This window comes from Symphalangus syndactylus, chromosome 7 (genome assembly GCF_028878055.3).
Source record: "Symphalangus syndactylus isolate Jambi chromosome 7, NHGRI_mSymSyn1-v2.1_pri, whole genome shotgun sequence".
Classification (NCBI taxonomy): Eukaryota; Metazoa; Chordata; class Mammalia; order Primates; family Hylobatidae; genus Symphalangus; species Symphalangus syndactylus.
In genome coordinates this window covers 59,299,585-59,316,605 of record NC_072429.2, presented here as the reverse complement: position 1 = coordinate 59,316,605, position 17,021 = coordinate 59,299,585, and the positions used below count along the sequence as shown (strand labels likewise).

Genomic DNA, 17,021 nt, shown 5'->3' with positions numbered 1-17,021 from the left:
CAATTACTTTTGCGCAGCACCACACATAACTCTCAACAGCGAAGGAATGTTAGCTTAGGTGGACAGAGTAATACGCCCCCCACCACCAACATCCAAATTTCCAACAGAAAAATAAAGCAGGAGTTGAGACAGGGTCGTGAGAGGAACGTTTCTGAGTCTATGGTGGAGAGGTACAGCAAGCGGAGAGTGAGACTAGGGCAGCAGTTGTGGAAGTCGAAGGCGTCCCAAGAGGGAACACGCGCTCCTGAGACCTCTTTGAATTGGGGGCGACAAGAACCAAGCGACTGTGAGCTGCGATACACTCAGTAGTGAGTGGGTGGCACAGGGCCCGCGGGCACGAACTGCCGAAGAGCGGAGAAGACTGGGAGCATAACCGCTGGGCAGCGGACAGCGGGCGGCATGGACGGCCCTACTTTGCCGGATACCTGGAGCTGCAGGAACGACCCACGCCCAGGCCTCTTTATCCCTACCGCCCCGTTACCTTGGGGACGGGATCACCTGACCCGGCGCCGTGCGCCTGCGCGGGCTGAAGGCGGGGGCGGTGCCATGACGCGCCTCGGGGGCGGTCCTCGGGCGCGCGCCGCTCTCTTACCCTCGGGCCTCAGAAGTCCGTGCCAGTGACCGGAGGCGGCGGCGGCGAGCGGTTCCTTGTGGGCCAGGTGAGAGGCCAAGGGGGGAAGGAGGGACACCGGTGCCAGGTCCCGGGCGCGGGGACTTGGGGAGAGGCGTGACGGTCCCCGGGCCACTTCACGGACTGCATCCTGGTCGCAGCCGTTTTCGCGGGGCAGCGGCGACGCCCTCTCCTCAGGGGGCTCCGCGCCCCTCCCTGCGCCCTGCTGGCTGGGGGGCAAGTTTGCGGGAGCAGCGCGCTCTGCCTGCCGCGACCCCGCGGGTTTCGGGTTCCTGCCCGGGCTGGAGCTGGGGTTGGGGCTGGGGCTGGCACTGGCAGAGCCCGGAGGCCCGGCCGGGTGAACGCCGGCAGCCCCCGCCCCAGCTCTGGGGTTCTTCCTGGGACCGTCTCTCGATCCTTGTTTTCTCCTCGATAAGATCTCGAGATAAGTTAAGAAAGAGCCTCTGGCCACGGTTCCTCCCAGTGCTCGGCGTTTCTAGCGCTGTATTTAATCACCCTTCTTTTGGGTTATTCGGAAAGTCTTGGATTTGAAAGGAGGAAGGAAGTGTTTGTTTAGTGGGAGAAGTCTTGACTTTTTTTGGAAGGGGGTGGGGAGAGGTTGTTTGCTTTGAGCTTTTTCCTGGAGAAGTTGGACCTGAGGGAGAAACGTTTCCAGTAGGGTGTGTTTAGAAGGAAATACCCCTGAGATCTGACCCCAGAGATCTGATGACTCAGAGCCTTCCTTTCAGGATTTCCTTGTAATAATGGGAAAGGGAGGGCATATGGATGTGGAAAGTTTTCACTTTTACCAAAGTGGTGATTTTTGAGTCATGGAGTCTTCTAATGTGTCCATTTTTGAAAGGAGTTTGTAGATTATCTAGTCTGTATAACCACATACACATTTACGGTTACCTTTTCCATTACGTACATTGCTTAGAAAGTACGCTCGGCTTACCAAACTCTTAACATCCGCTTCTTTAAAAAAGAAATAGTTGATTAAAGCAGGAAATTTACCCTGAAAAACAAGGTAAATTTAAAACTGCGGGCCTTTTAAATTAAATTGATTTCTAAATGATTAGTTAAAACTCAGATTTGTTCAGTCTTTTTATTTTCCTGCTTAAGATTGAGGGATAACGGTAGAAAATACGTCCTTTTGTCTTCTGTGTTACCAACTTAATTCTATAAAATTTGTGCCTTAAATGGCACATAAATATTATAAATCAAGTGGTTTGTGGCACAGAATAAAAAGAAGTAGAATGACTTTTAAAATGGTCAGTAAATAGTCACTCCATTATAAACTAAATTTAACTTTGGAGACATTAACTTTTAGTTTTGGGCATTATAGGAAAAGATGTAAAAAGGGGAAAAAGATGAACAAAAGGGGAAGAATTTGCTAATGGTTGCCGGTTAAATGTACTGTTTAATTAAAGAGTTTCTTAAAATGAGCGTGACACAACTATTTTCCCTGTTTTTGCCAGATTTGGGAACTTTTTATAGGTATTAAATGCCAAGAGATTCTAAAAAAGAAAAGCGCCCCCAAATAACTTTAAAATACTTTCTACTTTTAGCAATAGTTACGTTAGCATTTATTAATTTCTTTTCAAGTGCTGCCAACATCTTTTGTAAATGTATTGTTTTTGAGTAGGTGAACAGTCACATGTCTCAAAATTTAAGCAGCATAAAAAGATATATAGTATCAAGTCTCCTTCTGGCAGGCAGGCAACTTTTTCACATTTCTTAGGTTTTCTAGGCAAATTTTATATCTACACAGGCAAACATATAAGCTGTATTTGCCTCCTTGCTTTTAACACAAACGTTAACATTTTATATACTTCTTCACATTTTGCTCTTATTTTTCCAGTTAGTGATAATATTTTGGAGCTTTTCTAATATCAGCATAGATAGCTTTGAAGTCTTTTGCTGTTACAGTCAGTGCTGCGGTGAATAAACTTTTACATATGTTGCTTCCTTTGTGCACATATATTTTTACACTTCAGGTTTTGAGACCTGAAGTGATACTGCAGAGTTGGAGGGTATCTGAATTTAGAATTTCGGTAAGATACTGCAAACTCACTCTCCATGGTAATTGTACTAGTTTACACTCCCATTAGTAGTATATGAGTGTTTCTCAAAGCCTTGCTGTCAGAGAATGTTGTCAAACTTTGGATTTTTGCCGGTTCACTAGGTGAGAAATGGAATCCTATGGGTAAGGATTAGTTATTCTACTTAGAGTGGACTTCATATGGACATACTTCTTAATGGCTGATCATCAGAAACCCCCAGGATACTTATTAAAAAGAGTTCCTAAGTCCTTCCATGAAATCTGTGTCTGCCCAGGAAGCTGTTTTTAAAATAACTAGAGCCTCGGGTAATTTGGCTCTGATGATTAGCCAGATTGAGAAACATTGCTCTGGAAGACTGCTTAGGATATATCAAATTGTGTTTCTAGACCTCATGTATGAGCCATCTGGAGTGCTTACTGTCTGGGTCCAATGGACACTTTATTTTTTCATTTTTTAGTTTTTATTTTTTTTAAGAGACGAAATCTTGCTATGTTGCTCAGGCTCGTCTTGAACTCCTGGGCTGAAGCAGTCCTCCTGTCTCAGCCTCTGAAAGTGCTAGGATTACAGGCATGAGCCATACAGTTCCTGGCCTGATACTTTTATTTTTACATTTTTCAGTCATTTTATGAATAGTTCGCAGAAGTGAAATTGAAGAGATAATGAAACACAACTTTACTAGAAATTTTAATAACTGCTTCAACAAAAGAAATCCAGATTATTACTCTAAATTTTCCTGGTTTTGAAGATATGAGTAGTTGAAATAGGCAATATTTTTTAATTCAACTAATTGCTTATCAACTGTCATGTAATTTTTTTAAAAAATCAACGATTCTGCCGTCCTAAATTTTTATTATCCCAAGATGTTTTTACTACAGCGGTTCCCGACATTTTTGGCACCAGGGACTGGTTTCATGGAAGACAGTTTTCCACGGACGGAATAGGTGGATGGCTTCAGGATGAAACTATTTCACGAGGAGCGTTTAACCTAGATCCCTTGCATGCGCAGTTCACAATAGGGTTCCTGCTCCTATGAGAATCTAATGCTGCCACTGATCTGACAGGAGCTAGAGCTCAGGTGGTAATGCTGGCTCACCCGTCACTCACCTGCTGTGGGTGGCCTGGTTCCCAATGGGCCACCGACTGGTACTGGTCCATGGCCTGGGGGTTGGGAACTCCTGTCTTAATAGCTTAGATTAAAAGAAGCAAATAAACATTATTTCACCTTAAACAGTCACATGTCATTTTTAAGGGAGGCCAGCTGTAGTTGGTGGTTTGGGAAGGGGTGAGGTTAATAACTAAGAAAATGATGAGTATTGCCATTCTAGGTGATATTATTTGGAAATCTTTGCCAGTGTTTCCTACTTCATTAATCAGAATATTGTGTCCAGAGAACAAATAAACTAGAATTCCAAAATATCACATACAGTATTTAAGTTGAGTACTTTTGTTCTGTACACATATTTAAAGACTTCAAGGAGGTTACTCTGATATTGCCCTGAGGGGGTTGAGGGACAAGTGGGAAACTTGGTACTGAGGCAGACAATATATAAATACATACATACATGTGTATATATATATATATATAAATAGCCTTTTGGTGTTCTGAAGAAGTCCGAAACTATCCCAACCACTGAAAGATCTCTTAATAGAAACTATTTGGGAGTTATTTCTGAGGCCTGAGATACATTGGGTTTAGGGGCCTTTCATAAGGCATGAAGTGAGTCACAGAGATTGCAAATAATGTAGTGTGGGCCAAACCTGGTCAAAGGGTATGTGGGCAGTACCATTTCTTTCCAAGGAATTAGGCCAGTGGAAAAAAGCTGTGGTGGTCAGGAAGTTTTGATCAAACTCTTAAAGAGTAATGGGAGTTTTATCTTCTTAGTGATTACTCAGCTCGAAGGAAAGCCTAGAAACAAAATTCTTTAGTTTGTACAATAATAATGTTTGATAAGAGTTGCAAGTAAGGTAAAATGAGATTCTTACACTGATGTAATAGTTACTTTCAGAATCCTCTTAAACCTCATTATTGGTCATTATAAAATTCCAGCCACAATTAGAAGGATTTCCCAGAGGTAGCTTTGTGGTTCTTGAAAAAGGGCTGTGTTTCTGACAGTTCCCATTAGGTCAAAGATTTAAATATAATGTACAAGTGACTTAATGGAGCCCTTCAGAAAAATAAAGCATTTATCATTTTCCTGGAAGGCTTTTTACACTGCTAGGTTCAAAAGTACAGACTTGCCCTAAGAATATTTTGATTTTTCGATAAGTGTTTAAAGATATCTTATTTACTGTTGTTTTGATGACATTTGTCAAAATACTAACATTCGGTATCTTTTTAAAAAGTTTTTTTTATTGGTGAGACAGAGTCTCAGTCTGTCCACCCAGGTTAGAATGTGGTGGTGTGACCACAGCTCACTGCAGCCTCAACCTCCTTTGCTCATGTGGTCCTCCTACCTCAGCCTCCCGAGTAGCTGGGACTACAGGCATGTGCCGCTGTCCCTGGCTAGTTTTTTATATTTTTTGTAGAGATGGGGTTTCTCCATGTTGCCCAAGCTGGTCGCAAACTCCTAAGCTCAAGTGATCCACTTACCTTGTTCTCCCAAACTGTTGGGATTACAGGCACTGCGCCCAGCTACATTTGATACTTTGAGGATGAGGAAAAAGCATTTATGCTGTGTAAATAAATTAAATGCGAGTCCTGCCTTTAAGTAGTAGAGATAAACATATACTAGCTATAATCTAAGGCAGAGTTGAGAGGAGTTGGGAGGAGCAAATAATATCCAACTGAAGCCATCAAAGTCACCCTCTTTTAAGAAGTGACACTTGACCTAGGCCTGAAGGCTAACTAGGATTTTGATTGGTGGAGAAGTCCTGGGAAGAATTCCTGGAAGAGAATGCACCTTTTACAAAAATATGCAGGCATGGAAGCACGTGACCTGGGTGGCAAATAAGCAGTGGTTTGCAGCTACAACGTTTTAATACTTGGAAAGAAATTTAATGAAATGGGTCAAGAAAGTAAAATTGAGGAATGCTTTGTGATTTAAAAAATAGTGAGAGTTAATTAAGATCAATACACTTAAAGCAAACCTGAAACTTACTTTTTTCAGAAATGTAACTTACGGTAATATTTCTTATTTAAAAAAAATTTTGAAAGTCCATTTTTCTTCTAGGCTTGAGTTCCTGGTGTGTGAATTAACTCAAGAGTTGTTCAGACAACTTCAGTTAATATTTATTTGAAGAGAAACTTCTATGGAGAGAAAAGTTAGGAAACCACTTCATTTTTCATGAGAACAGTGGGATTTTGAAGTTAGCCAGTGACAGAATCAAAAAAAGAAACCAAAGATAGAAATAATATTAGATGGTCAGGTAACATTCTTTTCAGTGCATTTTGGTTGTTGATATTGCAACTTGCTTTGCATTTTGTATATTATATATCATATGCATTTTGTTTATATTGATAGAATGGCTGAAAGTTTAAATAAGGCAAAAAATTGTGTTTAGGGAAAGGCTGCTAGGAAATTGATCCTTTGAACCCAAAGAAGATAATTCACTTTGTTGTCCTGGATTAATACAATTAAACCATATTTGATAGTGCTCTCTCAGGAATGTGATTTTTTTTTTTCCCACAAACCCAGATTCTGTTTTTCCCTTAAGGACTGTACCAGGCCACTACTTCACCATTGTACTGGAGATTATAGCCAGAGAAATTAGAAAAGAAACAAATAAAAGATGTGTAATAGCAGCAAGAAGGTGCAATAGAAAGCTCATATGCTTCTTCTCCCCACAGAAATACTGATTCAATAACAATACACACACCAGACCTCTTTGTGAGAAATCCGGAAACTAGTTAAGAGGCTCCTGCATTCTAGGTGAGCAGTAAACCAGCTGCAGTGAAGATGGTAGGAAAATCCATCCTACTTGCTCACCATAGTTCATTCCTCTGGCTCAGCATGGCATGAGCAAGAGGAAACTCCAGGCTCCTGGTTTTTCCCTGGCGGGGGAAAGAGAAGACTGAAACATATGTGTGACATTCAGATTTTTCAGAGGTCTGCCCAAGGGTCTGGTTTTTATTTTGCCTGAATATAAGTTCTGACAGGAAAGGGCACCAGGTTGCAAGGTCATTGAAAACAAAGTTGACAGTTTAGATTAGCAGGCACTCACCATGGTCCCTCCCCCTCCCTCAGCATGAAACCAGCAGGAGAAAATCCTCAACTGTTGGCTTCTCCTTGGGGAGACAAAAGAGTTGGAATGTGTGTCCAGTGTTTCACCTTTTCAGTGGGCTGAGGGACTGACTTCTGTCTTGCTTATCTTGGAAAGCTGACAGGGGCTGGTGTATTCCAGGTGCCCGGGAGCCACTGAGAACAACAGAGAGCTGGAAGACTTGTTGCTGCTGTAGAGGACCTATGGTAGGGCAGACAGAGGATGATACAGCTCAGCAGCCTGTCCCTAGGTGTGCCGTGAAAGGGGTTGGGGAGAGAATAGTGGAGTATGTGTCCAGCATTCCAGCACTTCAGAGAGCTACCCCCAAGGGACTGGCTTCTGTTTCACCTGACTTGGAGCACAGGCAGGAGTGGACATACTCTAAAAGCCCACTGGCAGGAAAGGGCACCAGGTTGGAGGCCTCTGAAAACAAGAGAGCTGGGTGGCTTGCAGCGGCTCCAGAGAACCTGAAGTACCACAGACAGATAGCACAGGGAGCAAAAGATTATGAGATCCTGAAAAAGGAAACCAACAAGTTCATCTTGAGAATTTGTACACACTGGTCGAGAAGAAGCATCTTCAGGAAAGGTTCAAAAGGCATGCAGAATCTCTAGGCAGGCTGATCAGTGAGGATCTTTCTCTGTACAGAGCCAGTCCACAAAGACTGGGAGGGGTGATATTTTTTCAGATGGTTGGATCCCAACATGATGTTAAAAGACACACAAAGAAATAGGGAAACATAGCACAATCAAAGGGTCAAAATATCCAGGAACCTACTTTAAGGAAACAGATATCTTCATTATCTCAGAAGGAATTCAGACTAACCACCATAAACACGTTCAGTGACCCAAGGAAAATGCTGCATGAACAAAATGGTATCAACGTAGAGATTGAAAACGTAAAAAGGAACCAAACAAACATTGTAACAGATGCAATATGCTTCTTTGACCAAATTGAAAGATTTACTAGAGGAGTTTAGCAGCAGTGTTTTTCAAGGAGAAGAATTAGTGAACTTGAAGCCAGGTCATTTGAAATTATCCAGTCAGAGAAGCAAAAAGAAAAAGAATAAAAAAGAATGAAGACAGCCTAGAGTACTAATGGGACAGCATCAATTTTATCAATGTAGATTGTATGGAAGTTCCATATGTTGGAAAGAGAAAGGAGCAAAAAGCTTATTTGAAGAAATAATGGCCAAAACTTCCCAAATTGAAGGAAGGCAGTGGACATCCAGATTCAAGAAGCCCAATGGACTCCAGAGTAGAAATCCGAAGACATCTACATGGAAACACACTGTAATCAAATTGTCAAATAATTTTTTTTCTTTTTTTTGAGATGGAGTCTCGCTCTGTCGCCCAGGCTGGAGTGCAGTGGTGCGATCTCGGCTCACTGCAAGCTCCGCCTCCCGGGTTCACACCATTCTCCTGCCTCAGCCTCCTGAGTAGCTGGGACTACAGGCACCTGCCACCACGCCTGGCTAATTTTTTGTATTTTTAGTAGAGACGGGGTTTCACCGTGGTCTCGATCTCCTGACCTCGTGATCCGCCTGCCTTGGCCTCCCAAAGTGCTGGGATTACAAGCGTGAGCCACCGCGCCCGGCTCAAATTGTCAAAGAATTTTGAAAGCCGCAGGATAAGAATAACTTGTCATGTACAAAGGAGATTCTGTGGGACTCTAAGTGGATTTCTTAGCAGAAACCTTGCAGGTCAGAAAGAAGTGGGATGATATAGTCAAACTGCTGGAAGAAAAACTGCCAGCAAAGTACTGTATGTGGCAAAACTTTTCTTTAAAAGTAAAAGAGAAATAAGATTCTCAAAATCTGAGAGAGTTCATTACCACTATATCTGACTTAAACGCTAATGGGAGTCTGTTAAATGGAAACAAAAGGATGTTCAACATGAAAATATAAAATTAAATGATAAAGCTATGGACAAATACAGACCTGCATATTATTGTAATGGTGGTGAGTAAATCACTTATTTCTGATATATAAGTCTAAGACAAAAGTATAAGTGCCTATAACTATAAAAATATTAATAGATGCACAACATAAAAGATGAAATTTGTAGCATCAGTAATGCAGTATGGGGATGGATGAGAAGAAGCAGTATTGTATGCAGTTGAAGTTAATCAGCTTAAAATAGGTTTATTAGAAGATGTTTTATGTAAGCTCCATGGTAACCACAAAGAAAATACCTATAGAAAATACACACACAAAAATAAGGAATCAAAGCATATCTATTAAAAAAAACAAAACAATGAAACAAAAAGCATGATGGCAAGAGAGGAAAGGAAGGACAAAAGTTTCAAGATAGAAAATAATTAACAAAATGTCATTCTAAGTCCTTCCCTATCAGTAATAACTTTAAATGTACTAAATTCTCCAATCAAAAGACATAGAGGGGATGAATGGATTAACAAAAATAAAACCAAGAGCCAGCTATACCCAGTTTATAAGAGACTCACTTCGGATTTAAGGACACCTTTTATTTATTTTTTTACAGAAATGGATATACTGAGTCTAAAACTGATACTGAATTGATAGGGATTTAGAATAGCCAAAACAATTTCGAAAAAGAACAAAGTGGGAGGATTCACATTAACTGATTTTAAAACTTAATACAAATGTACAGTACTCAAGAATGTGTGGTACTGGTATAAGGATAGACATATAGATCAGTGAAATAGAATTGAGATTGCAGAAATAAGTGCATACAGTTATGATCACTTGATTTTCAATAATGGTGCGAAGACAATTCAAAAATGTTATTTTCAAAAAGTGGTGCTGAAATAACTGGGTTTCCACATGGATAATAATGAATATGGATCTATACCACACACCATGTACAAAATTAACATAAAATAGATCAAAGATATAAATGCAGGAATTAAAGACATAACATTTTTAGAAGAAAACATAAGGGTAAGTCTTCATAACCTTGAGTTGGGCAATAGGTTCTTAGATGTTATATCTAAAGCGTAAGCAACCAAGAAGAAATATAGATTCAACCTCGTCAGAATTAAAAACCTCATATTTCATTGAGCAGTGGTTTGTAGTTCTCCTTGAAGAGGTCCTTCACATCCCTTGTAAGTTGGATTCCTAGGTATTTTATTCTCTTTGAAGCAATTGTGAATGGGAGTTCACTCATGATTTGGCTCTCTGTTTGTCTGTTATTGGTGTACAAGAATGCTTGTGATTTTTGTACATTAATTTTGTATCCTGAGACTTTGCTGAAGTTGCTAATCAGCTTAAGGAGATTTTGGGCTGAGACAATGGGGTTTTCTAGATATACAATCCTGTCATCTGCAAACAGGGACAATTTGACTTCCTCTTTTCCTAATTGAATACCCTTTATTTCCTTCTCCTGCCTGATTGCTCTGGCCAGAACTTCCAGCACTATGTTGAATAGGAGCGGTGAGAGAGGGCATCCCTGTCTTGTGCCAGTTTTCAGAGGGAATGCTTCCAGTTTTTGCCCATTCAGTATGATATTGGCTGTGGGTTTGTTGTAGATAGCTCTTATTATTTTGAGATACGTCCCATCAATACCTAACTTATTGAGAGTTTTTAGCATGAAGGGTTGTTGAATTTTGTCAAAGGCCTTTTCTGCATCTATTGAGATAATCATGTGGTTTTTGTCTTTGGTTCTGTTTATATGCTGGATTACATTTATTGATTTGCGTATGTTGAACCAGCCTTGCATCCCAGGGATGAAGCCCACTTGATCATGGTGGATAAGCTTTTTGATGTGCTGCTGGATTCGGTTTGCCAGTATTTTATTGAGGATTTTTGCATCAATGTTCATCAAGGATATTGGTCTGAAATTCTCTTTTTTGGTTATGTCTCTGCCAGGTTTTGGTATCAGGACGATGCTGGCTTCGTAAAATGTGTTAGGGAGGATTCCCTCTTTTTCTATCGATTGGAATAGTTTCAGAAGGAATGGTACCAGTTCCTCTTTGTACCTCTGGTAGAATTCAGCTGTGAATCCATCAGGTCCTGGACTCTTTTTGGTTGGTAAGCTATTGATTATTGCCACAATTTCAGAACCTGTTATTGGTCTATTCAGAGATTCAACTTCTTCCTGGTTTAGTCTTGGGAGGGTGTATTTGTCGAGGAATTTATCCATTTCTTCTAGATTTTCTAGTTTATTTGCACAGAGGTGTTTGTAGTATTCTCTGATGGTAGATTGTATTTCTGTGGGATCGGTGGTGATATCCCCTTTTTCGTTTTTTATTGCATCTATTTGATTCTTCTCTCTTTTCTTCTTTATTAGTCTTGCTAGCGGTCCATCAATTTTGTTGATCTTTTCAAAAAACCAGCTCCTGGATTCATTAATTTTTTGAAGGGTTTTTTGTGTCTCTATTTCCTTCAGTTCTGCTCTGATTTTAGTTATTTCTAGCCTTCTGCTAGCTTTTGAATGTGTTTGCTCTTGCTTTTCTAGTTCTTTTAATTGTGATGTTAGGGTGTCAATTTTGGATCTTTCCTGCTTTCTCTTGTGGGCATTTAGTGCTATAAATTTCCCTCTACACACTGCTTTGAACGTGTCCCAGAGATTCTGGTATGTTGTGTCTTTGTTCTCGTTGGTTTCAAAGAACATCTTTATTTCTGCCTTCATTTCATTATGTACCCAATAGTCATTCAGGAGCAGGTTGTTCAGTTTCCATGTAGTTGAGCGGTTTTGACTGAGTTTCTTAATCCTGAGTTCTAGTTTGATTGCACTGTGGTCTGAGAGACAGTTTGTTATAATCTCTGTTCTTTTACATTTGCTAAGAAGAGCTTTACTTCCAACTATGTGGTCAATTTTGGAATAGGTGTGGTGTGGTGCTGAAAAAAATGTATAAAAGAGGATACAAACAAATGGAAGAACATTCCATGCTCATGGTTGGAAGAATCAATATCGTGAAAATGGCCATACTGCCCAAGGTAATTTATAGATTCAATGCCATCCCCATCAAGCTACCAATGACTTTCTTCACAGAATTGGAAAAAACTACTTTAAAGTTCATATGGAACCAAAAAAGAGCCCGCATCACCAAGCCAATCCTAAGCCAAAAGAACAAAGCTGGAGGCATCACGCTACCTGACTTTAAACTATACTACAAGGCTACAGTAACCAAAACAGCATGGTACTGGTACCACAACAGAGACATAGATCAATGGAACAGAACAGAGCCCTCAGAAATGATGCCGCATAGCTACAACTATCTGATCTTTGACAAACCTGACAAAAACAAGAAATGGGGAAAGGATTCCCTATTTAATAAATGGTGCTGGGAAAACTGGCTAGCCATATGTAGAAAGCTGCAACTGGATCCCTTCCTTACACCTTATACAAAAATTAATTCAAGATGGATTAAAGACTTATATGTTAGACCTAAAACCATTAAAATCCTACAAGAAAACCTAGGCAATACCATTCAGGACATAGGCGTGGGCAAGGACTTCATGTCTAAAACACCAAAAGCAATGGCAACAAAAGCCAAAATCGACAAATGGGATCTCATTAAACTAAAGAGCTTCTGCACAGCAAAAGAAACTATCATCAGAGTGAACAGGCAACCTACACAATGGGAGAAAATTTTTGCAACCTACTCATCTGACAAAGGGCTAATATCCAGAATCTACAATGAACTCAAACAAATTTACAAGAAAAAAACAAACAACCCCATCAAAAAGTGGGCAGAGGACATGAACAGACACTTCTCAAAAGAAGACATTCATGCAGCCAAAAAGCACATGAAGAAATGCTCCTCATCACTGGCCATCAGAGAAATGCAAATCAAAACCACAGTGAGATACCATCTCACACCAGTTAGAATGGCCATCATTAAAAAATCAGGAAACAACAGGTGCTGGAGAGGATGTGGAGAAATAGGAACACTTTTACACTGTTGGTGGGACTGTAAACTAGTTCAACCATTGTGGAAGTCAGTGTGGCGATTCCTCAGGGATCTAGAACTAGAAATACCATTTGACCCAGCCATCCCATTACTGGGTATATACCCAAAGGACTATAAATCATGCTGCTATAAAGACACATGCACACGTATGTTTATTGCGGCACTATTCACAATAGCAAAGAGTTGGAACCAACCCAAATGTCCAACAACGATAGACTGGATTAAGAAAATGTGGCACATATACACCATGGAATACTATGCAGCCATAAAAAATGATGAGTTCGTGTCCTTTGTAGGGACATGGATGAAACTGGAAAACATCATTCTCAGTAAACTATCGCAAGGACAAAAAACCAAACACCGCATGTTCTCACTCATAGGTGGGAATTGAACAATGAGAACTCATGGACACAGGAAGGGGAACATCACGCTCCAGGGACTGTTGTGGGGTGGGGGGAGGGGGGAGGGACAGCATTAGGAGATACACCTAATGCTAAATGACGAGTTAATGGGTGCAGGAAATCAACATGGCACATGGATACATATGTAACATTGTGCACATGTACCCTAAAACCCTAAAGTATAATAAAAAAAAAAATAAATAAATAAAAATAAAAACCTCATATTGCAAAATGCACTATGAGAAAAATGAAAATACAATCTACAGAATAAGAAAAGTATTTGTAAATCATATATGATAGTGGTCTATGATATGGTCTGAATGTTTGTGACTGTGTCCCTCCATTCATATGTTGAATCCTGTAATTATCAAGGGGATGGTATTAGAGTTACCATATGACCCAGCAGTTCCATGCTTAGCTATATTCCAAGAGAATTAAAGATGCATTTATTAAAAAAGTATATAAACTTACATATTACTTGCTAACAATGCAAATGCTGATTGGCATTTTTAACAGCATTATTTATAATAGCCAAAAAGTGCAAATAACCCAAATGTCATCAGTTGGTGACAGCATAAATATAATGTGGTATTCATACAATGGAATATTATTCCGCTATGAAAATGAATGAAATACTGATACATGCTCCAACACAGATGAACCTTGAACATATGCTATGTGAAAGAAGCCAGATGCAGAAGGCCACATATTCTAAGATTCTAGATTAAGTATCCAGAGCAGGTAAATCCAGAGGCGGGAAAGCGTATGTTGCCTGGAGCTGGGAGGAGGGTAGAATGGGGAGGCATGAGTTTTCTTTTGGGGAGGATGGAAATATTTGAAGATAGGTAGTGGAGATGATTGTAGAAGTCTGTGAATATACTAAAAACCATTGCATTGTATACTTTGAAAGGCTGAATTTTAGAGTGTGTGAATTAATTAAAAAAAAAAAACTATCTCATACTGTCCAACTAGGAGACAGAGACCATATAGTGATTTTAACAGTGGAGGTTTAATACACAGAATTATTAGTTATAACATGATTGAAGAAATAGAAATTGACTTGTAAGAAGTAAAGACAACTTTGAAGAATACTGTAAGAGCAGACTTAAGTAGCCACTAACTCTAGGGCTGTTAACCATACTGGGGCTGAGATTCAGGTCTGGTTGAAGAGGGGACAGATGTCACTGGCAGATGGTGAAGTTGCCGGATACCATGCTTCTGGAACTTATTCTCCCTCTGGCATTCTGAACCTTGGAATTTGCTGCAGAAGCCACGTGAAGGGGTTGAGAAAGCTGCTCGGGGAGATTCCTTGGTGGTGGCATTCTGCTGTAGAGTTACTCAACAGAGTGCTGGGGTGAGCTTCTGCATGCTTGTGAAACTACTCCTTGCAGGAGTCTGGCTAAGGTAGTACATTGGAAACCATGAAGAGAAAAGCTCTTCCTCCTACAATGTACCTACAGTTGCCTCTACTGACAAGGCTTAACATCATGCCAGCTGGTAACAGAGCAATGGTGAAAGAGCTCAGCTCCATTTTGGGAGAGAAAGCAATAAGAAGTGCATTTGGAAATGGGAGGTAATAAATTGATACCTGAATCAAGAATCTTACATTAAACCGTATACCAGTTTAGCATATATTCTGTTTTATTGGGTTGAGTGAAAGTATCAGGTATTCATCTCAAAACAGCTAAATAAAATTTAAAATATATATTCATATAATACATTTAGAGAATTGTGTTATAAATTATTACAAAAAGCAATTTATAACTAAACATACTTCTACTTAATATAGAAGTATTTTAAATGAAAAGTAAAAATTTCCCTTACTCCTCACTCCTTTACCATCTGTCTTCTGAAGAAAAATCTGTTAGCAGTTGATACAGTTTCTTCTGTATACATATATGTGTGTATATATTTTTCTTAGTAATAGAGGTTTCATGTATTGATACTACATATGATCTGCTTTTAGGCTTTTATTGTTAGAAGGAAATGTAGCTGTGTAGTGCCCAAGGGCATTGTACTAAGGGTAGTTTCCTAGTCCTGGCTAAGTTGCAAGTACTTGTGTAAGTTAGGAGTACGTCACATAACTATTCTATTTGATTTTCTAAATTTGTAAAATGAAGGGACTTTTACTTGAATTTTAAAAATCGGTGATGGATATAGTTCAACAATAATATTAGGGGAGGAGAGGTAGTTTGGTAATTAAGTATCAGCTAACTTAGTATGGCCTATATATTCTTATTTTTTAATATGTTTTGCAATTTAAATTTTTTTATTGCGTTAAATAGTTCTACGTGTTTATGTGTCTGTGGCTAGCTGTGTATACTATTTCAATTTCTATGACATCAGAGTAATAAAACTTTCTTTTTTTCTTTAGAAGAATCCTGCAAAAATGTCTCTCTATCCATCTCTCGAAGACTTGAAGGTAGACAAAGTAATTCAGGTATGATAGTTTAAATACTTTTTTCAAAACAAACACAGTAACATGCATTCTACTTATAGGTGAAATAAAGCAAGATAGTTAAATAGCAGATATATTTGTTCATTTTTACACTTCATAAACCTTTTTTTAGTTTTATTAATTGCAGACTAAAAAGTTTACAGAAAAACTAGCCATTTTTTTTCATTTCACTGTGAATTAATAGGCATGAGATTTTTTTTTTAATTCAACTTACACTTTTTACATGTAGCTTAATTTTCTGGCTAAAATTTAAATTATATGTAACATTTGAGTTGACAAAATATACTCCAATTTTTTAGATATTCATAGTTTTGTATAAAATTGGTATATTTTTCTTTTGGATCTTTAGGTATGACCACTCTTTAATTCTATGTCTCTTAAATGAAGTTAAAATTACAGAAATAGTGGAGTACATGCTACTTTTAGAAGAGCAGTCATGTAAAAGCACAGGGAAAGTGTAGTGATTTCTTTCCTTTGAGAGATGAGCAGCGGACATTTCACTTGTTCATTCTCTAAATGACTGTGTAGAGATTGCAGTATTTCTAATTGCATTGAGTTGAAAATTTTTATAGTCCTTTGTATAAGTATTAGCTTTGAAGACAAACGCTTCTGCTTAAGAATGAAGTGAGGAATTGGGACCAATTCTGGCTAATTGGGCAATTTTTGGTAATTATTTTAACTGGGGATAATTTGTAGTGTATGATGAATTTGTCTGTTTACAGTTAGCTTTCAACTTGATCTCTTATCAATTTAGAATTTCTTCAGCTGTTGTTTATTGTTTTAATTTGACAAGATAAACGAAAACTCCTTACCTTGAAGATCATTTTATTGGGTCCCTATCTTCAGTTTACTAGAAAGTGAGATTTACTTACTGATAATTGAACTATGAACAATTATTTTCTATCATAGATCCAGTATGGATATTAAAATGAGGTTTGTATAATCTCTGAAATCTACAGTTCAGCTGCCAAGGCTTTGATGCCTCAAAGTTTCAAGTGGCCTATTCAGTCATCTTTTACATGTTCCTATCACTTCTTTAGTATTTTGTCAGTATTTTCTTCATGTGGTTTTTATTTCCACATAGTTCATCTAAACAAGCACTCTTTCTTTTTAGAAGGCTTTTATCTGAAATATTTAGCTTTCCAGAATAACTGCTTAGCCATTAATATGACATCAACACATTAACTGATAAGGATTTTTAGATGGACCTGTAAGAATGACTAATCTGTTCTTTGTTTTCATCCTTTTTTTGTTAGCTTTTTATGGAATTGAATGTAAATTCACCGTAGTCAGATATGAGCTGAGGCTTTTGATTTTGAAAACAGCAACAGAAGAAGAGTTGATATTGACAAATATTGGAATGAAAAATAAAGAGGGCTACAATCTATATCATT

General features: G+C 38.9%; 1 protein-coding gene across 9 annotated transcripts in view; it reads left to right on the top strand.

The window, feature by feature from the left end:
* Positions 1–520: 520 nt before the first annotated feature.
* The window catches only part of SDCBP (syndecan binding protein), a 33,570-nt gene continuing 17,069 nt past the window's right edge, over positions 521–17,021 (top strand). For 2 of the 9 annotated variants that reach the window (XM_055286347.2, XM_055286345.2), the window contains exons 1-2: positions 549–659; positions 15,547–15,609. In XM_055286347.2, the coding sequence (XP_055142322.1) occupies positions 15,559–15,609 (51 nt within the window). In that variant the 5' untranslated portion in view covers positions 549–659; positions 15,547–15,558. Of the gene's footprint in view, positions 660–6,929; positions 8,834–15,543; positions 15,610–17,021 lie in introns of those variants that run through there. The other 7 variants (XM_055286344.2, XM_055286346.2, XM_055286348.2 and 4 more) reach the window with 7 other exon arrangements.